This window comes from Mytilus edulis, chromosome 5, assembly GCF_963676685.1.
Source record: "Mytilus edulis chromosome 5, xbMytEdul2.2, whole genome shotgun sequence".
Classification (NCBI taxonomy): Eukaryota; Metazoa; Mollusca; class Bivalvia; order Mytilida; family Mytilidae; genus Mytilus; species Mytilus edulis.
The window spans coordinates 65,366,139-65,391,901 of NC_092348.1; the positions used below are offsets into that span (position 1 = coordinate 65,366,139).

A 25,763-nucleotide genomic window follows, 5' to 3' on the forward strand; every position below is an offset into this window, starting at 1 on the left:
ATGTTCACCTGGATTTTCTAGAAGCAGATGATTAAACGTTTAAGATATTTGACATTTTCAGTTGTTGTCTCATATTATAGGAAGTACTAAGCTACATTCGTCACTTGACGTCAATCGTCTTTGGTTCTTCACTCTTATCAAGTTGGACTTTTGGGCAGTTTTGAATGGACTCGGTTTCCTCTTTCCTGTTCAAATTAAAACAAAGGAAAGGGAAATGACATGTTGTTTTTCTGGATGTTTATTTTGTTTGAGTGTAATATCTTGTCCGGATATGGAGGGAAAGAAGAGTGTACTTTTAAGAACAAACAAACAACATGCTTGTAAAATACCTTGACCTATACTGGTTTACTTTTATAAATTGTTACTTGGACGGAGACTTGTCTCATAGCCATTCATACCACATCATCATATATCTATGTACCTTAACTGAATGGTAGGTCTGATATATATCATAAATTTTTAAAATGTGTAAATAATCTTATATTTATACTATGATAACCCATTACACATGCATTGTTTTGTATTTTTGTATTATATTCTTAGATTTATTATAGCGAAGTGTATGGGTGAGTTTTCGGCCTCTCCCTGTCTTCAACACATTAGAGAAATGTCAACAACGAATATATTCTTGGGGTTAACAGAAAAGCAAGTAATTTTGCTGTTATGTCTGAATTAGGAAGATTTGCTGTATATTTTTCAATTTTATTGGCAATGTTAAAATATACTCATAGGTTAGAGAACACAAAGGATGGTTTATTATATGATGCATATATTTGTAAGAAAAAAGTTACATGCAAACAATATCACTACATGGTTTTCTAGTATTGACTTTTTAATGACATAACTAGACTTACCAAACTTTAAATGAAAGTGTTGGCCGTTTATGTACTATAGTTAAGAAAAAAATATGTACAAGTTTTCATAACCATTGGAAAGAATTTAGAGAAAATACATTTTATATGTCAGTGTCCCCTTTATAACTCTTTAAGAAAAGAATTTTATGATAATATTTCAATAAGTTGTAAAAATTTTGAAAAGTTAAGCACAAGTGCCAAATTTAATTGGCTTTTTATTCGAATCGAAATAGTTAAATTCATATTTATGATTTATGTCAACAATATTGTAACAATTATAAAAATCATTGTATTAAATTACTTTGCTCTTCATGGGCCCTTTAATTGGAATAAAAATATCTTATCTTATCTTATCATTGTGTAAATACGTTCTTATAAGATAGGTAAAATTGTTATAAAAAAAATTTCCCTGCGTTGCAATGAAAATTATTTGAAACTTGAAAATTTTATTTCTTCTCAATACTAACCAAACAAATTAGAATGAAAGTCAAAACAGTGTGGCTGTGGCCATTGATTGACACATTAAATTCATCCATTGACTGGGACAATTTACGTGAACGTTTGTCTGTAATGCCCGCGTCACACTGTCCCGATTTTTATATACGATGGACATCCGAATGCTAAAATTGTAAGTTCGTACGAAGTTGGTTCCGATCTCGTTAAAATACCAAAAAGTGACCGAAGCAAGTACGATGAATAACGAAGTCTATACGATGGTGCCGAAATTGTATACGATAGCAAAAGATGGACATACGAAGGTTAACCGAAGACGGGTATTTAAGCTTCATATCTCAGCCGTAGCCTACACGATGGATCACGAAGGCTACACGATGGATTACGAAGGCTACACGATGGATTACGATGATGGCGCGATGGCCATACGATGTCTAAAACATACGAACAGAATTTCGACAACATATCGTTTCTGTACAAGTCTGCCATGCATGGCGGGTAATCGATCTTTTTGTCTAATTCTTATAAAACTTAGTTTATTATCCCCTCGCCTACTACATGTAAGTTTCGTGTAGAAAAAATTGTTATGGACACTCTAGAACCAAAATGCTCAAAACTTGGTATGGTGTTACTCGTTAAGAATATCTTAAGCGCTATTGACTTTAAAGTTCAAACCCCTGTTCACGACGTACCTACGATAGACATTTAAACTGTGGGGTCACCAAAGGTTTCTTAACGCCTTTAATTATAAAATAATTCAAAAAATTAATCAGGAATAACCTTTATGTTTTGATTTATATAATTGATATAAATCAAAACATCGTGTTATTTCTGATTAGTTTTTCGAATTACTTTATTAAGGTGTTGAGAACCTTTGGTGACCCCATAGTTTAGGTGTCTTTAAAAAGTACATAGTGAGCAGTAGTTGTTACATACAAACGTTCACTAAATTGTCCCAGTCAATGGATGAATTTAATGTGTCAATCATTTGGCCACAGCCACACTGTTTTGAATTTCATTCTATGATGCATGGAGTGACAATTATAATTTATATAAGACATGTAAGAAAATTACATAATGTAAAAATATTTTTACATAGTGCAAAAGTTAGCATACATTATTACCACGGACTGTAAAGTATAAAATGTTGATAAAATCAGTAATTTTATATATATATATATAATATTTTTTACATAATTAAAGCAGTATACATAAATCCGAAAATTAGACCAGCTAAATTTGGTAAGAACTAACCGAATTTTGTTATTCTAACTTTTGCTTCTTTTTTGAATAATTTGTTAACATAGATTAAAATTGTAAAACGTCAAAAGGTATATAGCAAATGTTTTTAAAGAACGTCCAATTTTCAAATCCAACGATTTATTTACACTTTTTGTTTACGTTTACCCTTAATTCTCCGCTGCTTATGATGGCGAGTAGGAGAAATCGACCAGGAAAGGACCTGCAAGATTTGCAAGTCTTATTTTTTCAAAGACGATTTTGGTTCTGCATGATGTATACATAGCAACGTCCGAACTGACTTAAGTCTTTAAATTGAAAACATGCAGAGTATGTCTGGCGTTCTCGACAAATAAAGTCCTTATATATAGATGCCAGCTTGTTGCTGAACTATATTGAATTTATAAATACGCAGCAACGTGCTCATAAGACATACCATTTTGAGCCTACTTGTAAAGTAACAGGGTTGCATTGATGGCTAGAAAGGTGTTTAAAATCTAGTGGTAAATGCAGCCTGAAAATCAGGACGAGAAGCTATACACGGACACATTTTCGGACTTCCAGCCGACCAGCCTTGCTCTTGCTGCGAGATGTCGTGAGCTCAACGGACAAATACCAGAAGCAAATACCTTGGTTTGTCCAGATGGCTGAAGGAACCAACGACCTCCCCTACTAGAGCCAATATATTAAGGAGATATATTGCTTGGTAAATGTCATTCAATGCATGTACAGGTTTGTATGTAATCTGCCAATGCAGTCCATCAAATTCGTTTTTTTTCGTTTTGCTCCAATGCAATTCGAATCGGAGACACACCCCTTAGTTAACAATGTATAATACCTTATTTATCTGAATGTGCACAGTCGTTTTAATTAGAGATGTGATTCATTTGTTGTTTTATAACTAGCATTACAATAAATGTGCATATTGGCTAGAGGTATAGGGGGAGGGTTGAGATCTCACAAACATGTTTAACCCCGCCGCATTTTTGCGCTGGTCCCAAGTCAGGAGCCTCTGGCCTTTGTTAGTCTTGTATTATTTTAATTTTAATTTCTTGTGTACAATTTGGAAATTAGTATGGCGTTCATTATCACTGAACTAGTATATATTGGTTTAGGGGCCAGCTGAAGGACGCCTCCGGGTGCGGAAGTTTCTCGCTACATTGAAGACCTGTTGGTGACCTTCTGCTGTTGTTTTTTTTTCTATGGTCGGGTTGTTGTCTCTTTGGCACATTCCCTATTTCCATTCTCAATTTTATATTAACCATAATATTTTTTGTTTAAATAATAATTGAATGTAGTTTATACAAAAATGTGTAAAAAATCATTTGCTGTTTTAAAACTAGCATTACAATAAATGGGCATGACTTTATTGAAATATTAACTATAATTTTTTGGTTGAATAATAATTGAATGTAGTTTATACAAAAATGTGTAAAAAATCATTTGTTGTTTTAAAACAAGCATTTAAACAAATGTACAAGACCCTATTGAAATATTTACTATAATTTGTTCGTTGGATAATAATTAAATGTAGTTATACAAAAAAGTGTAAAAAAAAATAGAATAACTAATAAGGAAAATTGATCTCTACTTAAGCATGATTTATTTTTTGTTCTGAGGGAACATGTTGAATCGTATATATTTGTTACCACGTCGTCAGCAATTTTTAAAAGATGTCATGGTGTATAATTTTATAGTAGAACTTCAATTATTTTGGTCAACTGTACATGACTATTTTCACAACGGAATAGGAACGACAAGAATCAGTTCAAATGATAAAGAGGGTACTTCTGTGCCCTATAAATGTTCAGATAAAAAATACTTCTACAGCCTTATAACAGTTTAAATGATTTGAGTCTTACTTGGAAGACGAATAGTTCTTTGATTAACATTTTCACTGTATATAGATTAATACATGAATTAATTTGTTATTTAACATGTTCGTTATGATGAAGCTGAGATAAATTGTATAAAATGTCTTTGTGTGAAATAGTGAACAATTAAAAAAACAAATGAACATGTTACTTGAGAAAAAAAAGTACTATAGTGAATCGGTCAAACCATGTCAAATAAGCTTAATACAAATCGACATGAGATTGCAATTAGCCTTTGATCCTATATTTTTTTTACAGATAATATGTCAAAAAGTAAAAGAAAGTTGCCTGGAATGTGTTAAAAAAAACCTATGAATGTATCCTGAATGATATCCTCTATCAGATAAGAAATGCGGCAATATAAATGTCAAAGTACGCTTAAAGAAATGGTAAGGGTTAAGTTAAATAAAAAAAAGACCAAAGACCTACATTAGTGCAGGACTGATAATTTTGAATTTAAAATGCATAAGATGTCTTATATGATTATATGAGATTTATTATAAACTATAAATAGTTTATAAGATATCTTCTAAAGTTTATTTGATATCTTATAAAGTTTATTAGATATCTTGTAAAGTTTATAAGATATCTTATAAAGTTTATAAGATATCTTATAAAGTTTTATAAAGTTTATAAGATATCTTATAAAATTTATAAGATATCTTGTAAAATTTATAAGACATCTTATAAAGTATATCTGATATTTTCAAATAGTTCATATAAACTATACTAGTATAAGATATTTCATAAACTATAATTAGATATTTTATAAAGATTACGAAATATCTTGAAGCTAGAATAAATAGTAAAACGGCTTGCCATACAAAATGCTTTGGACGCACAAAATGCGTATAGTGTTATTTTCGGTTTGTGATCTATGTCAGCCCGATTTCCATTTAAACAAATATAAATCTGATGATGATGGTAGTTTTTTTATACAGCCCTCGCATGGTCGATATAAAAATCTGGAGCACTCATTTTAACTTGTATTAACCTTTTATCGCATAAATGAATGCGCGCAAATGGAAAAGCTGCGCAAACGTAAAACAATAATCTCCAAGTGTTTTATGCTTAAATATCCCTAAATTAGAAGATGATTTTCTGCTATTTACAGAATATATTTACAGCAACTAACATTAAGCTTTTCAAAAGTTGCGGTTGTCCAAAGTATTGGAAAGCTACTGTGTTGTAATCACGACTGTCTTTTGACTTATGGTAAGAATGATATGTATGCATGTTTGAAATTTCGGCCGAACTGCATTATATGTCAATATTTGACTCAATTAGGGAATCAAAGAGAGTACATGCACCGGATACGTTAAATAGGATGTACTGCTTTAATTTAAGATATTGTCATTAATAAAAAATACTTATATATATAATTTCGCAACAAGTTAAAGATATCTAAATTTCAATGAATTACAAGTTATTTGTGTATGAACATCCAATATCATTTTATTCTTTTAATTTTTTTTTCATTTTATTAAATATAATTTCAATTCAAAATTCTAACTACATCAATAACTTCACTATATAACATTAATATTATTTTAGCAGTAATTATTTTAAGTCTAATATCAATCTTTCATCGGTCCGCTTTAAATGTGTATGTTACACGTTTTTCAAAGAAAATTATTGCATTTAAGAGTTTCTTTTCTGTATCAGTACATCACTTTGTACAATAATTGTGTAATCTTCTAACATGCAAACTAAATACTATATCGGATTATTGCATATTAGGTTAATAATAAAAATATAAAGTAATCGCATTCAAACTGACTCACTATAAAGAAACAATCTTTTAAATAGGAGTGTATACAAGGATGTTATATTGATTTAAAAAAAATGCATTTGGGGGTAGGGGGTGGGTCTATTTCGTATATTTAATTTTGAGTCTAAAAAAATATCAAATCTCATAACTGCAATAATGTGATAACAAGTTATTAATAACCAACCAACTGTTGTGTTGTACTTTGAATTTTTTTGTAAAATAATAATTAGTTACAAATTTACCAATAAGTTACCTGTTAAACGTGTAATTTTACAAATTGTTAATTATTCTTAATGCATATAAAAAAAATTGTGGAGGATGCAATGTTTAAATTTATTCACGTGTAACAACCCCATCTGTTACGCGTTAAAACGGTGTATACTCAGTTACATTGTAAAATCAATGTTTGACAGATGTTTGGATCTGACATTTGAACTTCCATTATGTGAAACATTGTCGAGAGTAGAAGGGTAAGTTGTTGGGTCTTTAATATTGTATTTTTTGTAAAACATGTAAGAAAATGTCGATTAAGATTTACTTCTTTTTCTTACATTTCTCCATATTTTAAGCTGTGTCTATATGATCCTATATATAAATTGTGTTTTGGTCGTAACTGATCAATACGCACGTGTTTGTCAAAGTATTTTTGGCTTCGAGGGTTTTTGGTAGTGGTAAGCATCTGTTGTCGGTACGATAGGCTTCCATGATATCAATCTGTAAGTTTGCTTTATTCATCTCATGGTATAGAATTCACAGAAAAATTGGATATCGGAAGATTAATTGCTCAAGCGTTTCATCTAACGTTAATATATTTCTATTTTATATTTTTATGAACTGGTCGATAAAGCATGTGTTATCAAAGCAAAAAAATGAGCTTTTTATATAAAAAGTATTAGTTTGTAAACTTTCTGGTTATCGGCTTTTTCTATTCATGCATTAAGCAAGCGACAATAGACCAGCTTATATATATTTACAAGTTCAAATCGCATCTCTTTCATTGTTAGATTGAATTCAAGAATATCTTAAATATTTAAATAAAACGTTCCTACTAATGTAATTGCTAAAATTAAAAAAAAAAAAATGTTTTTAGGGTTGCCCTACCTACCCTTTTAACGTTTCAAACTTCCCACCCACAAGTTCTAAATGGAAGTTTTGGTTGTAAATTGTGACATTTGGCAGGAGGTGACTAAAACTGTACTCAAGGTAATTTTACCGTAAAGGAAAAAAAGCAAACAAAAATATATACCTAGTTCTTTATTTTTGTAAAGGAGGAAACGATCCACACACTTTTTTAAGCCTTATCATGTTTTGCAATGTAAGCACGTTTCGGCATTTGGTGTTATTTTCTATTACTAAGTATGATGCCTCAGTAGCATGTAAGTACTAAGAGTTTTGGGTTCCGAGAGATAAGTTAGATTGCAGCATATTGATAAACAATGATCTGGTTGTATTAGACTTGCAATGAGGTGTGATATGTTTGGCTCCGTGTTGAAGGCCATATTGTGACTTTGGGATGTACAACAGAAACAAGCACCGTTCCTTTGCTTTTTTGGGGATTTTTTTTTTATTGTTTTGCTGTGTATGTACTGATTCTGTGTCACGGACGGATTGCCCAAATCTTTTGATTTTTGATTACTTCAATGCAGTCTTATGGATACGAATAATAGTCAACTGTTCCCTCATTTCATTAATTTTCTCACGAAGTATCGTCAGCTTTTATTAAATTTGGCATGTTAATTTTTGTCTATGCTTGGTTGATAAGATAGACGATCAAAATTCTACATGCCAAAAGTTTTAGTATGCACTGTGTGCAGTCTTTCAATCAATATTTTACGGTCCAGGGAAGAAAGGCGCTATTTTTCTTGTTTACACTGAATTTAAATTTATTTTACAGAAAAGATAGCATTTTTAATGTATGAATATATTTCCTTGCATTTGATTAACCGTTGCACACAAATGATGAACTTATATAAGATAAATAATCTATATATTAAATATGTTAAATATGTAAATAGACATTCAACATTTGTTACGACTATATTTATAAAGACAGGTGCATTGCATTTAATCCTACTTTATAGTTCACGTAGGAATTTATATGAACCTAATTAAATGTTTACCACAAAAGGTAAGAAACTTCAGGCCTTGCCGGTATTTTGGAATTATCAGATGAAATGTTCAGAAATATAGGATAAAAGTATTGCAATAATCTTAACTTGCAAATATGTAGCTGTTGGGTTTAGAAAGACCATAGAGATAGTGTATATATGTCGCTGGAAAGACTAAAATGTTCTCTTTAAAAAAAGATAAAATTGAGAAATGAAATGGGGAATGTGTCAAAGCGACAACAACCCGACCATAGAGCAGACAACAGCCGAAGGCCACCAATGGGTCTTCAATGTAGCGAGAAACTCACGCCACCCGTAGGCGTCCTTCAGCTGGCCCCTTAAAAAATATGTATACTAGTACAGTGATAATGGACTTCAGAAACTAAAATTAAAAATCATACAAGACTAACAAAGGCCAGAGGCTCCTGACTTGGGACAGGCGCAAAATTGCGGCGGGGTTAAACATGTTTATGAGATCTCAACCCTCCCCCTATACCTCTGGCCAATGTAGAAAAGTAAACGCATAACGATACGCACATTAAAATTCAATTCAAAAGAAGTCCGAGTCCGATGTCAGAATTAAGATGTAACAAAAGAAAATAAATAAAATGACAATAATACATAAATAACAAGACTACTAGCAGTTAACTGACATGCCAGCTCCAGACCTCAATTAAACTGATTGAAAGATTATGTCTTCATTATATGAATATAAGGCACAATCCCTCCCGTTATAGGTGTTTAGTATCATACTTTCATAAAATATATGAGAAGAACATAACCCGTGGCATGCCAACAACTGGTTTTATTTAAAAATAAAAATCTACTTTGAAATTCTGTAAAAAAAAACCAACACTCTAAGTATTTTACAAGATCCGGTCTTCCTGTATTTACTGTATAATGATGTGACTGAATCACCCTTCCGGAGCACCATAGGTCATCCCTTTTTTACGGGGTTTGTGTTGCTCAGTCTTAAGTATGTCTTTTTTGTTTTGTTTTTTGTTCTTTTTTCGTTTTTTTGTCATGTGATTTTTTCGAATTATGAGTTCGATTATTTATCCATTTGATATCTTTCTTCTCTCCTATACTTCAATTGATATTAGGGTCTAGGACGGATTGTCGCACACCGGTCTCAGTCATTCGTCTCAACTCGGCCGATTCTGTACCCTCATTTGAGAGTAGCGGATTCTACCGAGGATTGCCGAATGTGGTCTTAGTATACTATCATAGTAACTATGAGCTTGCTTTCAGTAACTACAGGCATATCTTTTGGGTTAAATATACGATGAGCTTGTCTTCAGTAAATACGAGCATTCTCTGATAAGATATTGTTTGTTATTTTTTGTTCGTTCTTTTTGTTTGTTTTTATGGGGAATGTTTTCTATTTTCACGTTATTTAGAGGTATTTAAACTGTAGACGAATTAACTTCCTCACATGTACATGTTCCGTCATGTTCGTCAACTTCTCACTTGATTGTTCCTCTTTTTGAACTTTTTGATTCGAGCGTCACTGGTGAGTAATTTGTAGACGAAACGCGCATCTGGCGCACAAAATTATAGGCCTGCTATCTTGGTAACGATATTCATCTATTTATGTAAATAAACTATTTTGTATTTTTTATATATGAGTTTTGCTACAATATTTAAATTCTGAAAATGCATGTAGTTATAATTGATCTAATGATTTATAGTTTAGTAATTATACAATGTTATAAGGGATCATAACGTGTTTGCTAAAATATCAAAATTACTATTAGTTTATATGCATTTTAGCGGCCGAATTTCTTTGCTTATTATTATAAACAGTCGGCGCCGACTTACAATGATATTGGAGCATTATAAATACAACTTGATTTAATTTAGAACATATCTTAATAATCATTGAAAAATGCAAGAACTATTCAGCTTGCATTTTACAATGATACACATGTGTAGCATTGTAAAATGCAAGAACGATTCTTATGGTATGTGTAATACATTTCAATATCATAATAAATAAAACACCAATTTGTTATGACAGACAGACTGATTAAAATGCTTCTTTTATGATATTTACTTCTACGTCCTATGCACAACTGCACTACAGTGTACCAATATTTTCTTCTTCAAAATGATAGACGTTTAACTTTAAAGCAATCTTCATTAAATCAATCAATCTATCAAAATGATTGATTATCCTTTTGACAAGGTAGTTCACTTCGAGTCGTTTACTGAAAGTTTTGCTTACAGAGAATGTGGTCTATCGACGTCAACAAATTCAACCCGAGATTTATTTGAGGATATTTGCTTCTGAACTCAAATGTCAACAATTCTTGAATGAATCGTGAATATTAATTAAAAGACTTTCCCTCTGGTATCTTTCGTTCCTCTTTTTTAATACGTCTGAGAGAAAGAAAAAAAGGAACTGTTTACTGGACAGTTCTTTAATTAAATTTTTCAAATGAAATTTTTATGGGAAATGAATTAATATATATTGATCAAACGACATCCAACAGAGTAAAAAGCAAAGTAACAACCATATTACAAAATGCATTTAACAACATCATCTAATAAAATTGTAAACACACAACACAACAACACAACAAACAACCTTACGTGTTCCTTGTCCTTTGTTCCAGACCACATACTATTTTATAAATTAGAGTTTAAGATTTCTTTTGGTGGCTCAACATTATTCATTTTATTGGCAGAAAAATCTTCACATTCATGTTGAATCATTATAAAAATGTCTTAAATCCTTACTTTATAAAATAAAAAGAAACGGAATTCATTATCCATTATTTTGAACATGTGAAAAAGTCTTTGATAACGTGAAAAAGTTTTAAAAGCAAAGGGATGATCACTTATTCCCAATGTTGTAAAAAGTAGTAAGCGTTTGAAAATAAAATAGTCTATACAGTCATTTATTTGGTCTTTGCAATGGTTTAAAATCGGTTTCCGTTAAGAAATTACTAGACATCATCGTTGTCCTCGTAGACGAAGAGAACTGTCTTGTACGAACAGACGAACACGTGTCATAAAATGCGGATCGGAACTGTGAACTCATCAGAAAGAAGATCCAAAAGTTACAATGGTAACTGAACAATGACAATAGATTTCCCCATGTATCCCAGTGATCGTCTGCGTCGGCAGTTAAAACTTCTCTTATTCTGTCCGCTGCTAATTCATAGGCATAAATGCAAAATGCAATAGTATCTTGTAATTCTGATAATAAAAATATTGTCAAAATAATAAATACAAGACCATTCAGTCTTTTCATTTGTGCAGACGATCTATTTCTGTCATGCACATCTGCAGCTATTCCACGATTCCGACGTTGTAGCTTTCTCGCGAGAAGTATTGTTGTTATAAATAGAACTAAACATGGCAAAAATCTCGAAACAAATCCACTGATAATATAGCTTACCATTACTGATGTTTGCGTTACTCCGTATCTCGTTCCCAATAAACAACCTTCATAAAGAAAAGCACTTCCGTTCTTTATAGAAAACGGAAAAATTTCCACTGAAACGGCTTCATATATATAGACGACGATACCAACTATCACTGAAACTAGTACCGCCATTATTGATGCTTTAATGGAACATAAAGATCTAGCCCGGAAGGGAAAGCAAATGCAGACAAAACGTTGAATGCCCAAAAGCGCTGTTATCCAGTTTGATGAGGATCGAGCCATTTCTTCCATTATATGAAGCACGCGCTTTAAAATACACCATTTATATTCAACTGGATCCCTGTAATGTTCCAGTAGATGAAAGTATATGTGATAGACCGCGACTGCCAAACATATCACTGAATCAGAGCAAGCAAGCGATGATAGCAAAAATGTTGTCTGCGAACGCATCTTTTTCTTCGCAAATACGTAAATTACCATAATGTTTACTAAAATTGTCAAGAGTGATATTCCAGAATATAAATACGCAAAAATAGGAACTTGCCATTTCTTTGTTACCATTTGATATGGCAGATCATAGTAGTAGTAGTAGTAGTAATAGTCGCCTGTTGTCTCGCTGTAGTTCCCACCAATTTCTGTATCGGTGTAATTCCCGCCAAACTCTGTAGATTTGTTCAAATGCAATATTGTCAGGGATGTTGAATTACTCATAATATGTTCCTTAAATTTAATTTTCGGGAAAATTGTGTTTCCTCTGCGCAATGAATTATCACTATAGTATACCCTTCAGTTGGTATTAGTTCCATTAAAAGAACATTTCAAACCAAACCAAAACCAGACCGCGAGACAGCTGAGAGATAAGTTATTTCATGTTTATACAGGTTACTTTACAACTGAACATTAATTTTTCATTTCGGATGGTTGAGGGTGTTGTGAGTAGTAGCTTACTCAGCGAAATGTGTCATCAAAATACATTCGTATTCGGGGAATGCTGTCGTTTTATAAAATTATTCTGACATTTAAAGCTAATATTGAAATAGAAATTTTTCTAGTTTATTTGGGATCATGATGATGATAAATGGGATATTTCAAGCACTGCTGAAATCTGACATTGCTTATTTGATCTTTTACTTTATTGTACTTGAAAGGTGTAGTATGACATTTTCTGTGTGTATCAACAACTATTAGCGGACGTGTCAGGATATTGTCGTAATGACTTCATATCATCAAAACACTTAATAATCGGAAAATAAAAATTTTTCAATGATACTCATCGCTACTTATTAACGACGTAAATTATTGACAAAAGAAGAAAAACGAATTTTCTCAATTAAGAACATATCTACAGCTACGGTCATATGACGCATTCCTTTGGCCTGTAAAATTTACAAAATTGTAAACCAAAACCAAATTTTTAGACTGACTAACTTAAAAATTTGCTTTTATAAAAGCAATATAACCGCAGATTAATATATGTGAAATCTACGATAAAAATGCCATACCCGCAAAAATTATATCTCGATTTCAAAGTCGATCAGCCCTCTAGCGGTAAACTAATCAATCATATCAGGAAAGTCATTTAACTCGTAAAAGTCCATCCGAGGTGGGTGACGTTTTGTCATAATGATTTATACTGATTGTTAAAGTAGTTGTTTTACGTGCGGTGGTGGTTTTACTTTTTGCAGTAAATTTATAGTAAAACGATATCTTTGTGTTTCTTACAATAACATTTTTAAGTCATTTGTTTATATCCTTTATGAATTAATTTAAAATCGAAAATTAAAGATGTTTGTCAATGGTGGTGTTCTGTGTATCATTTAAATTAGCATTAGGTAGCCTAGATTATTCGGCTGGATTTAATTCCACACGGGCTTAGGGACGACATCAAAAGTTCAATGTAGAATAAAAGAATTAATTCACATACCTTTTCACTGACCCACCCCCCTTCTTAACTTAATTTGGGAAAATTGATTGGATATATGTAAAATCGATTTTAAACTAATTGATTTAAGTGTTTTTTTATCCTACATTGATCTTTTGATGTCGTCCCTTAATAGAATAAGTTCTTCTGTCTTTTTTAGTTAATTTTAGAAAATTTACAGTATCTCATGTTCATATTTGAGCTTTGTACAACACTCTGTTGTACTTCTTAATAGCTTCATCATAAACCCCAAAACATCTGTTTGGAAGTTTGACCAATTTGGACCCCCCCCCCCTTTTTTTTTTCCTGAAAAGGTATAATGATAAAGACAACCTCAACCATATACACAACGATATTAAAGGTAGATATCTACTTTATTTTGGATAAAATATTTTACTTTAGTTTATACGGTTGAGATTGTGACCTTCGAGATGAACGTTTTAACTTTTTTTATTTAAATATATAAGAAAGAAAAAAATATCAATATGTTACCAAGATTTTCGCAAGCAACAATGAACAGGTGCTGCATAATTAACATTTTGAATTTTGAATATATATTTATAAGCATATTGAATTTGGTAAATTTGGTGATCTTATGGGTGTGACTTCTTTTAAGTACATTAAATTTGTGTTTGGATGCTGAACCCTTGAATAAAACAAATTTATGGAATAACATCACCAGACCTCTTTTCTTTATAGGTTGAGGACTTTTAAAGCATGATACTGGGAAACAGCTTTCACTTAGATCATTGATAACTATACTCATATGTGTTGTTATTCAACCAGTAGAAGATATTTGACGCAAATAAGTAGTTAAACGGAACCGGTATAAAGTTTAGCAAACTGATATACAGATCATACCAGTTGGTCTGTACTTGTAGACATTTTCCCTATGGTAAGTTACAAACTTTTCAAATTCCCTGTAAGCCTTTCCTGGTTTGCCGACCTAGATTTAGAATGAATGTTCGAGAAAATCGTTCAAGGGCCAGTGGCCTATTCAAGGCTATTTGTGACGTTCTTGTAAGATTTTATTTTTCTTAAAATTTGACCTATAAGCTTAGTTCCATCATATTGTTAAAATTAAAAAGAAGTGCTTGTTGAATCCGAAATCGTTAGGGAAATTTCCCGAAAACAAAATGAAAGTAATAAAATAAACCACAAATCATATAAAAAATGACGCAAATGCTTTCATCTAAATATATACTTTGTTGACAATATATAATTTCCAGTGTATAAAGTTGAATTGAATTTTAACACATTGCATTTGAACAGCTTATGTGCATGTACAGGTTTTAATAAATAAGACTATTAATAAATTACAAATCATTAAATAATGTACAGGGCTGTTACTATTTCTTAAAAAAAATATATTTCAAAAGACGAGTTTTAATCAAATGACGCAAAATCGAAAATCTCGACAGCAATTAAAACTTGTATCTCCTCTGACTGGAAATATTTAATATTTTTCATTGTAATTATAAAAAATTATATATAGATAACTCCATATTTTTAATTCTATGGGTAGATCTCCAAAGTTTTAATATCGTCCGTCTTCTTCTAAACATTTTTTTAACGAAAATATCGATGTAGTATACAGGTGAGAGTTGTCCTACAAATATTTTCTTTCAAAGGTTTCTAATTTTTTGGTTGTAAATTTACAGTAAGTACATTTTCTTCATATTTTTTTCTAAACTACTCACATTTTTCATAGCTATAGGAACAGTTAATTTTAAGATAAAAAGGCACATAGCAAAATCTAAAAGTCGTTGCGTTATTACTTATTTAAATGAGTTCCACAACAGGTAGCACTCGTGTAAGTGTCTATAGAAAATATCCCGCGCCCCCTTTTTTTTATAGAGCGTATCTCTGTTAGCCTCCGTTAAAGTTGGATATAAATGTCGCAATCTTTTGATTTCCTTCCAATATGTTTTGGTTCCTTGATTGTCCATGTTGTCTATTCTTTGGTATATGGTTTTGAGATGACCTATGTATCGTCTTATTAAATCGTTTGCAGTCTTAAATTAGTCCTGTTTAAACGTGATATTTGGCCATAACCACATAAAAAAACATGCCCAAAAACCTTTTGCTCAAATAAATATTAAGTACGATTATATTATCCGTAGAAAATGAAGTTCAAGGAGTAGCTGACATACTCAGTGATTATCATGAAAGATGTCACCTGAGTAACTAAATCGGGTACCAACAATCACCTTACCCCCCCCTCCCCGAAAAAAATATTTAAAATTAAGAAATACATAACAAGTTGCAATTTTGCTAGAATTAATATTCAATTACATAATTATCTAAGCGTAAATTTAATAAAAGCAATGAGTTTAGATTTTCTTTCCGATGGTCGCTGTAGAAGAACCAGACGAAATTTACATATATGAATACGAGGCTAGCAACATACACATTTGAAATAAAATATAACCATACATAAATAAAACTTTTTATGGACGTAAAAACGTAAACAATTTTTTTTATACGAGAATGGTGAATGGTAACGTTTAGATGAATCATATATGAGGGTATGGATGGGGTCCTTCGTGTCTATATTCTTTAATATTTCTCCATTCTTCATAATTTTTGTCTATGTTTTCTAGTGATTATTGTATTTTGGCCCTCGTTATATTCTTTTCTCTATTTTTTTTGGTCCATTTTCTGCAGAAATCGTCCATTAAAAGTCTTTTTGTATACCTTCACAGCCCCTCATATTTATATTTTGATGGGCTGATAATAGCCGTCACTAAAATGGACATAATCGTTGTAGAAGTCAGCTGAAAACGGCAACTGCCAGGTATCAAATATAATCGAGAGACAAAAAATGCACATTACATATAATAAACAACTCTAATTGTGTAGGTAAATATTTAACCATTCATGTTATATGTAAAGTGTGTGCAAGTATACTAATATAGAATTAAAATGTCAAAACTTTTAATTATGTTAATTCAAAAATGTGTATTACTATCAACATGAAAAGAATAAAGATAAGAATGCTATAATACATTTGAAACGCAATTCCATGAATTTTCCATTGCGGTTATACGGAAAAAAAAGATTTATTTTCTGTTAAAAATTTCGTTAACGGTCTGTCATTTCAATTTAGCAAATCAGTAAATTGTCTCTTTTGTTAATCATTAATGAAACATTTAGATTTATAAAAGAAAATGTAATACATTAAAAATGTGTGTTTTACTTTTATTCCCTTGATCTAAATATATTCCTAACTTTACAATGGGAATAAGTTTTCCAAAAAAAAATGCGTATTACAAATAATATATTTTTGATTATAAGTTAATAACATGTAATTGGTTTCGTTCAAATTTGATTTAAATTGCACATTAAATAAGATTGAGAAATAAAATTAAACATATTAAACGATAAACTAACATGAAATGAAAGATCAGGAAACGGAAGGTCGTTTTTATAAACTTATTTCCTTCTAATCTTTGTAAAGATCGCATAATCCGTCGTAATGTCATTTATAACCCTGACATGCAAACAATAAGTTTTTTAAAACAAAAAAACATAAAATAAAATTATCAATAGCAATTTCCCATATTTAATCCTACGTTCCATACCGTTGACAGCTAAAAAGCGGCACATCTACTGTGACTTGAAATGGCCCTTAGCTAAAACAATACATCATGTTATGGTTGAGTTGTTTCTAAGCCCTGGGCTATCTTTTTCTACCGTTTATACATACACTGTCGTCTGAATGAGAGGTCCCAATGGCGAATAGTGAGGATTAGAAATTTGTTTACATGGGCCAATTACTTATCGCCTTTGCATTTTAATGAGGAGTATTTAACTTATTAATAACTCTGATTACTCTAATTAATATTTTGATTTGAGTGATAGTGACCTACTTTCTGAGTAATTACTTAGTTGATGGTGATTTAAGTGAAAGAATTCGAGTTTAACCCATCATTTAAATTCGTTCTCTCACCTCTAAACTATACACGTGTTACACAGTTATATTATAACGGGATTTTTAATAATAGAGTGGACAATTTCATTTTGGGGACTTATTCATACTGTGTATTGTGACAGTGAATTTTAAATTGAATGATGTATTTTGCGGATGAGACTAGAGTTATCCCACAAGGAGATTTACAAGACGGACAAAAACATATGGTACGTACTAGCATAATACGCGTATCTTTTAAAAGACGAATCTTTCAATAAACTAAATTTACACATTTGGATAAATTCACGCATATATTTTCTTTCCATAAATAAAAGTATCATGAAATAAATTTCACACAGGTGATAATGTTAATGCCCGCGTCACACTGTCCCGATTTTTATATACGATTGACACCCGAATGCGAAAATTGTAAATTCGTACGAAGTTGGTCCCGATCTCGTTAAAATACCAAAAAGTGACCGAAGCAAGTACGATGAATAAAGAAGTCTATACGATTGTGCCGAAATTATATACGATAGCTAAAGATGGACATACGAAGGTTAACCGAAGACGGGAATTTAAGCTTCATATCTCAGCCGAAGCCTACACGATGGATCACGAAGGCTACACGATGGATTACGAAGGCTACACGATGGATTACGATGATGGCGCGATGGCCATACGATGTCTAAAAGACGTAGTGTACAGCTTACGATGCATTTAAATTATATGCAGAAGGCATCACGCTTTTTATATTGTTTAATCAGTATTGAATATATATTATATTGTACATTTAATTTCTGGTTTAATCATAAGACGGAAGACCGTGGGCTTGAAGGGTAAAACTTGACTCTGAGTCTCTGCATATAATGCCACCAAAATCAGGGAGAGGAAGAGGGAGGGGTATGAGTCTGTACAAGTCTGTACATGCATTGCGGGAAATCAATCTTTTTGTCTAATTCTTATAAAACATAGTTTATTATCCCCTCGCCTACTACATGTAAGTTGCGTGTAGATAAAATTGTTATGGACACTCTAGAACCAAAATGCTCAAAACTTGGTATGGTGTTACTCGTTAAGAATATCTTAAGCGCTATTGACTTTAAAGTTCAAAGGTCAAGGTCACAGTGGCAGTTGTAATACAAGGCAATATCACCCTTGTGGACACTCTAAAACAAATATGCTTCAAATGATTTTAACCACATTTGGTATATTGTTCCTCCTTGTAATGATCTGACATTTTTTACGTTCAAGGCTAAAGGTCAAGGTCATGCAGGTGGACTTTTTTCTCTCCTTGAAATAGCATAATACACAGGAAATTGGTTGCTCATTTTTGCTGGTTCTAAAGACAATATTAAAGATATTTCCAGTTACTGGAAGTTTTGATTGATTTCTAAAAAAATAGTTTATGTATCAAATATGCATATTCAATTTACCATTTTCTGCATGTGTCATATACAAATATAATGTCCATATTTGTCCCCAATATGTTACATACGAGGGGATGCCACGCTCGGCATTGCCTTGTTTGAACTGTAAAATATGTGCACTAGTCTGAATAGTGACCCATAATTATGCCTATGTTTAGTGATCTATCTTAAAGGTGGGGTAATGGGTTCATTGATCCCTTTTATTCAAAAAGAGCTCTTTCCAGGAGAATATCATAATAATATAGACAAAAGGAAGGACGTGGGGAAAGCAACAAATGCGGCAAAATATGACATATAGAAAACAAAATGGTTATGGAGTAAACATTCGTGTGACAACAACTCAGACGATAGATAAAAAATCAGAATAATGAAGAAAAAGTTGGTTTCCCTATATACGTGTACCTGCAGTGTTGGTGTACGAGGCACGTTTATGATTTTCATTATGTTATTTGATATGAAAAATTGACAAACAATAATATTTTACTTGTAAAAGTAAATCTTGAGCCTGTAATAGCTGCTCTTTTTGTTCCATTTGATTTAATAGAAACAACGCTGTTGCCTTTCTTGTTCTCATAGAATCATATGATATGAGCTCCATGTTTTGTGAACGTCTTTCTTAACTGTCGTATTAGACTGACCAGTGCATATCGCGCATGGCACTTTAAATGTATTTTAGCGCGAAAATTAACTTACATTTAGCTTGATTTATTGCCGTCGTAGTTCCATCTTGTCGCCTTCGTACTTTTATTCGATGGCAACACGACGGGATTACGAGGTCTTCACGAAGTCGTGTTGCCATCGTAAGACCTTCGGGTAGCTTCGTGATTCATTCGTGTAGACATCGTAATGTCAAAACTGCCCGATTGAAACGATGGAAACACGAATGCAATACGATGTTCAAAGATGCATTCCCGGTGACATTACGATGGTGAGGATGGTGATACGAACTCAATACGAACCCTCAACATCGGACGCACCTTCGGGGATTTTTTAACATGTTAAAAAAATTTAGAACCCTTCCCGAAGTTGTCCCCGAAGGCTAGAAAAGTGGCCGATGGTTCTCCGATGGTTAAAGATGGCACTACGAATAGCCCGATCTTGATACGATCAGTCCCGATTTTGAAAATTTCCATAATCGTGTTGCCATCCGCGTAAAAATCGGGACAGTGTGACGCGGGCATAAAAAATACATCAAATCGTTTTCAATTCTAAATGCGTATATGTATATGTCAAACAGTTGACCAGAAAAAACGATGACACCGGTGTTTATGTAAAAATTTATAGATCCGGAAGCAATGAGTTATAGCTACTGATACATAAATATATACATATATATTTAGTGTTTCTACACTGGATAGGTCGCCGCCGTTAGTGGTGTTTCCGGCTTCTCTGAGTAATTGATATTAGTTGTTAAACATTTTTCTGACTTCGCTGGTCAGTTTTTATTGCCAAGTGGAGACAAAGGTTTAGGTCATCAGGTAAGGGTCGTACGATTTATATTTTTTATAACGTAACTAACATATACATGCATCAATGTCATCCCGAGTAATTGCTCTTCCTTGTATAAAACTTGTGTACACTTAAAAGGTATTAACCCACATTTATATATATGTATGTATATAAGTGCATGGTAGGTTATGGCGATTTTAAGGGCGAAGACCTTTCAAATGAAATGTTATTTGTTTTAAAAATGTACATGCATTATCGAAACAAGTAGCTAGGGTTTTTATTGTAGACTGAAACGGATTGTTTTGATGTTTTCGTCAACCACAAAATACGCATGTGCATAATGATATGTATATATTTACCATGCGTGAAATGTAATTATAATATGCCAGCAGTAGTCATAAGGCGCAATAGATCGCAAACACATGGATAGTTCTTTTCTTTTATAAAATTTTCGCGAATACATACATGTACAATTCGCTATCCACCACATCTTTCAACATGCATGCGTACATGTAGTACATGTATCAAAATATCAATTTGGTCCATCTAGTTAGTTTTGACCGTGTCCCTGGTCCCAGTTTTAAATAAATCATCATAAAACAACTTTAATTTAAGCATCCAACCGGATGCTTCTATCTATTAGTACATCTTTTATAATATGTAATTAGAATTTCAGAAAAAAACCCAGACTACCGGTATATAGGACAATGATACTATTTGTTAGTTTTTATATTTCACAATCATGCGTTATTTATTATGTCGAAACGGACCTTACTACTTATTTTGTAATCCAGGAAAAGGAATTTATGATATATCGATTGATAAAACGATTGTTAACGAATTATTAACTAAAACCCGGATATATTAACCCATTTGCGTAATATTTCCATGGGGACCATGACCAAATTAATAGTGTCTGAATTGTTTGAGACGCATCCTTTAACCAGAGTAGAGAAATACCTCAGAGTTCATAATTTAGAATCATCTGATATATTTTCAGATATGCCAGAACCCTTCCTGTCCAACAGTTGTTGAACCATTTACCAACCGGTTGATTTGCCAGTGCTACAACACTCTACCGGACCATCAACCGGTACCTGTGACGTCTATGCAACAGAATCCGGATATCAGCAACGGGGAACCAGCTCTCTATAACTCAGCATACCTAAGAGTTAACTCGCCAGAAAGAAAAGGTGTTCGTCCCCCACAGGTAAATTGAGATATAAAAATTTAGATAAGAAACAATTCAGTGATAAGTAAATGTCCTACTAGTCCTAAATACACCTTTATACGTTCCTTTTGCTAAGGTATGTGCTTCCGTTTTCCGAACATTCATTTTATAACTATCTAAGATGCAATTTTTTTTTTATCATCTATACATGCATATATTTATTTAAAAACAGTCTACCGAAGTTATGTTTTAAATATGTTTCAAATAAACAATTAACAGTCACGAGAAGATACGCAGAATTTTTGCACTGAATTGTCAACCAGTAATGTGTCAGCGAGCGTACTTTTGATTGATAAGCGAAAAGGTCACGCATTACATCACAAGGCGAATCCAACCGGCTTTTGTTTATAGTCTCTCTAATGAAAAGAAATATTATGCAGGAGAAGATATACATAATTTTCACGGTCCAATGCATTCGTTGTAAATTTAATGTGAAGTTAGAAATAAAACAGTCCCGTTTTATGGTACAGTGAAGGCGAGGTTTTCCTTCAGACGCCTTTAGTATAAATGTTTTAATATTTAGTTTGTCAAAGTTAACTTACATGAAGATATTTTGTTAGTTTTCATCACACGAACCGGCCAGCATGTGTACCATAAAACCAGAAAAGGGTTAAGGATTTGATGAAGGTGTTGGGAGGGAGGGGGGATGTAATTTTCCAAAATGATAAACATAGCTCCTACGCATACCTAGACGAGGCTTTTTTTAACGATTTAATGCACCCATTTTTTTCACCGATCTAAAGGGCGGCGATGACCCCCTCTACAACCTCCGAGTCAGTCACTGTATAAAGTGTTTTGGTACTTTTGTGTCTCTTTGTTGCTGTCTCATTGACATATCTCCTTTGATGCATAACTTCTACTTCATCATATCAATATTCACAAGTTTAGGTAGTCATTGAGGTCAGATTGATATAGATAAAATGGTTTCCGAAAGGTTCAAAGTGACCATTGCTTTAGATAAATTTAGTATCAACTTGTATATTTGCTTCACAAAAGCCGCCTTTAAGGTAGTATAAACAATCAGCAACTGGAATGAACTTTGGATCAATGTTGTATCAAATAATATAAACATTCCACATGAAAACATGTGATAGTGACACTGTGTATACATTTATAAGTATTTATTCTAATGCACTCCTTTCTTTAATAGGGAAGACCAGAATCAAGTCTTGAAAGTTTAGCCATGCTAAGTTCAGGATTCAACCCCGGTGGAGCACCGAAGACCACCCCAAACTTTGATTCACTCATCAAGCCACAAGTCCATGACTATATAAACATGTAAGTATTATTTAATTCTTCATTCCCAAAATTGTTAAAAAGTCTGTTGTAATTTTATTCATCCTTATTAATTCTGAGAGTAATTGCAAATTTCTGTGAAAAATTGTTAAATTATTTCCTTGCTTATTGCATTCGATTAAAATGAAATAAAAAAAAATTGTTTTCAAAGATAAGATATGTTTTTTAACAACAAACTTTTTTTATTTTTACAGGCAGAAAACCACATATGATGTTAATCCAGGTAAAAAAGTTGATACCAGACACGCAACTGGTGTATTAAAAGCATGGCTGCGAGAACACAGGAAAAGTCCATATCCTTCCAAACAGGAAAAAATAATGTTCACACAAATAACCAAGATGACAATGACACAAGTATGCACATGGTTTGCCAACGCTAGGCGGCGGATGAAGAAAGAAAATTCAGAAGAAGGTGGTTCATCAGACAACAACAGTGATTCTGGAGCTTCCGGTGACGAAGACGAGGATGGCACAGATAGTCGAACTGATACGTCATCACAAGACTCCAGAAAATCCATGCCAGCTATGCCAGTTATGCCATCTATGCCATCTATGCCTTCTATGCCAGGTACATATTTATATTAGGTGTCATTTATATATAAGCATTGCTGCACGATCAAGTGATCTTAACTTGTAGAAAAGATAAAATGTGTATCACTTTATTCGTATATTTTACAAAACATGACGTTTCCTGCAAAAATACTAGTACACTGGGCTGTCAAAGTAGCAAAGACCAAGTGCAATACTAAATGAAATATCTTGTAGCTAAAATATGTTAAAAAAAAGTCGTAAGTAACTAAAGCTCCATGGATGATTAGGCTTCTGCAAATTTCGTTTTTACTTACATGTATACATTTTGCCATGCTAAAATTTGTTTATCATCTTCTTTTTTAGCAACAACAATGGGAACAATTTCTACAAACACAAAAGATTCTCGCTTACCGGGTTTCGATACTTTTATGTCTTCAATGAAGAAACAGTTAATAAATCCACAGCCTCCTGTCTACAACCCGCCATGTCAGCAAATAAACCCAATGGCAGTCAGTCATCACTATGGCAACGAACAAGTCATGAACGGAGGGATGAATAATTTCAACCAAGAAAACTATTACGTGCCATACAGTAGTTATTGTGACACTGACGCTAACCTTTATCAGCATAATTATTACGAACCTCAGTTTAATGCGCAGCATTCAGGATTTACAATGTATGATAACCCGGATGATAAAGTTTCAGTAGGGTACCAGCAGAGCTACAACAACTTCGAGACTCATACTACTACAGACCCTGCGAGCGGGAAAACAAAAATTTGGTCCATATCAGAGTTGATAGGTTCAGCCATGAATATAAACAATCAGATTGAAATTGAATGAAAAGTTTCGCATATGGATTTTAACATGTCTCAACATTTTGGCGTTCTAGTCCTGCACGGTCAGCCATTGGTGTTCAAATATCGAGTTGTAACATTGTATTTCTTTGATGTTCCGAAAGATGGTGCAACGAGTCATATGCTTATTTGCATAATGCATTATGTTAATGTTTGTGTAGAAAAATGCCGAGACTATCGAGTCGATTAGGCTTAATAATTTCTGTTCAATTATGAATTGTAATTCATAACATTAATGTATAAAATTTCGATTTTGATTAGTATTATATGGTCTCTTTCATTGAAGGTTTCATGTACAACTTCCATTGACCACGTGGTGATCATTTGAATATTCATAATCATAACATAATTTAAGGTTTCCAATATTTTCTTTTTGAAATTATGGACGTATTTTATATTTTAGATGAAACAGTTGAAATTGTTATAGATAGATGTCTTTGTGTTTGAAATGTTACGTTATATATTTTTTTAATTTATCTGTAAAACATTCCACATTTTCGTATTTCCTAGAAAGAAATTCATTGTTATCAGTATTACGTTATAATTTAAAAAGATATTTTTAAAATATTTTTAAGACATTGCAGATATTTAAATAAGTCTGTTGATATTATATGGTGCTTTTGAGATTGGTAGGTGCTAATTATGAAATTAATTTGTTGTTGGTTAACTAACATTGGTAATTATTATTTTCATGTTTTTTATTTGTAAATTGTATGAATGGATTGTAGGGGCATTATCTCATTCTACCATGCAGAGTTATCGGCCCTTGCTCTTTCTCAAGAACGAGAACAAGGACCAATAACTCTGAATGAGAGATTGGCATTATCTTGGAATGGTTCCTTGGTGTCGCAGCATTTGTCATTGATTGAGTGATGAGAGTTTAGATTATTTTATTCTGTAATTTGTAATTGATTATGACAACATTGTTTTAGTGCACATGTATGTAAAGAAAGATGAAATGAATTTTATTTATTAATAAACTTATGAGAACTTTTATTTCCAGTTTAATAGTAAGGCAATAAAATCATTACACTATTCAAGGATCTGAATGGGGTTAACAAAATAGAGAATAATAGACGAAAAAAAGAAAGAAAAATAGGGTGCTTCAATATCATGAATAGAGAAAAATGTACAAAAAACAAAACAAAATAAAGAATAGAAAACAAAATAGTGAAGAAAAAACAGAGAAAATGGCCTAAACATAAAAGATTAAAGAATGAAGAACCCCAATCTAATCCCTCATATTATTTATGCTCAAAATATGCATTTGCTACAAGTTTACATCATTGTATTGATATGAGAAGAGAAATGTCGACACAACCAAACAACCACAAATAAAAACAAATGTAGAAATCAGAGGATATCTATTAGCTAGTTTTCTTTTATACTCAAAACGCAAAGCAAATACTCAGGATACTGGCCTTTCTTCTCATTTTACTTGAA

The 25,763-nt window shown here is 32.3% G+C and overlaps 2 protein-coding genes across 5 annotated transcripts; one reads left to right on the plus strand and one right to left on the minus strand.

Moving 5' to 3' along the window:
• The first annotated feature begins 93 nt into the window (after positions 1-93).
• LOC139524249 (iroquois-class homeodomain protein irx-5-like) lies at positions 94-25,316 on the plus strand. 4 transcript variants are annotated; one of them, XM_071318924.1, is made up of 6 exons: positions 94-433; positions 14,314-14,509; positions 21,407-21,616; positions 22,788-22,915; positions 23,128-23,501; positions 23,828-25,316. In XM_071318924.1, the coding sequence occupies exons 2-6, from the start codon at positions 14,507-14,509 to the stop codon at positions 24,304-24,306; spliced, it is 1,194 nt and encodes a 397-aa protein (XP_071175025.1). In that variant the 5' UTR covers positions 94-433; positions 14,314-14,506; the 3' UTR covers positions 24,307-25,316. The 4 variants fall into 4 exon arrangements, with proteins under 4 accessions (XP_071175025.1, XP_071175027.1, XP_071175024.1 ...); XM_071318926.1 differs by lacking the exon at positions 94-433 and adding an exon at positions 6,555-6,661; XM_071318923.1 differs by lacking the exons at positions 94-433; positions 14,314-14,509 and adding an exon at positions 17,098-17,754.
• Positions 11,062-12,535, minus strand: LOC139524250 (sex peptide receptor-like). Its single transcript, XM_071318928.1, has one exon. The coding sequence runs from the start codon at positions 12,402-12,404 to the stop codon at positions 11,199-11,201; it is 1,206 nt and encodes a 401-aa protein (XP_071175029.1). The 5' UTR covers positions 12,405-12,535; the 3' UTR covers positions 11,062-11,198.
• Positions 25,317-25,763: the final 447 nt, after the last annotated feature.

Coding starts and splice junctions, on each gene's coding strand:
- LOC139524250 (XM_071318928.1), bottom strand. CDS start 12,404: ATGAGTAATTCAACATCCCTGACAATATTGCATTTGAACAAATCTACA.
- LOC139524249 (XM_071318923.1), top strand. CDS start 17,686: ATGATGTATTTTGCGGATGAGACTAGAGTTATCCCACAAGGAGATTTA. Junction 22,916..23,127: donor GTCCATGACTATATAAACAT/GTAAGTATTATT, acceptor TTATTTTTACAG/GCAGAAAACCACATATGATG. Junction 23,502..23,827: donor ATCTATGCCTTCTATGCCAG/GTACATATTTAT, acceptor CTTCTTTTTTAG/CAACAACAATGGGAACAATT.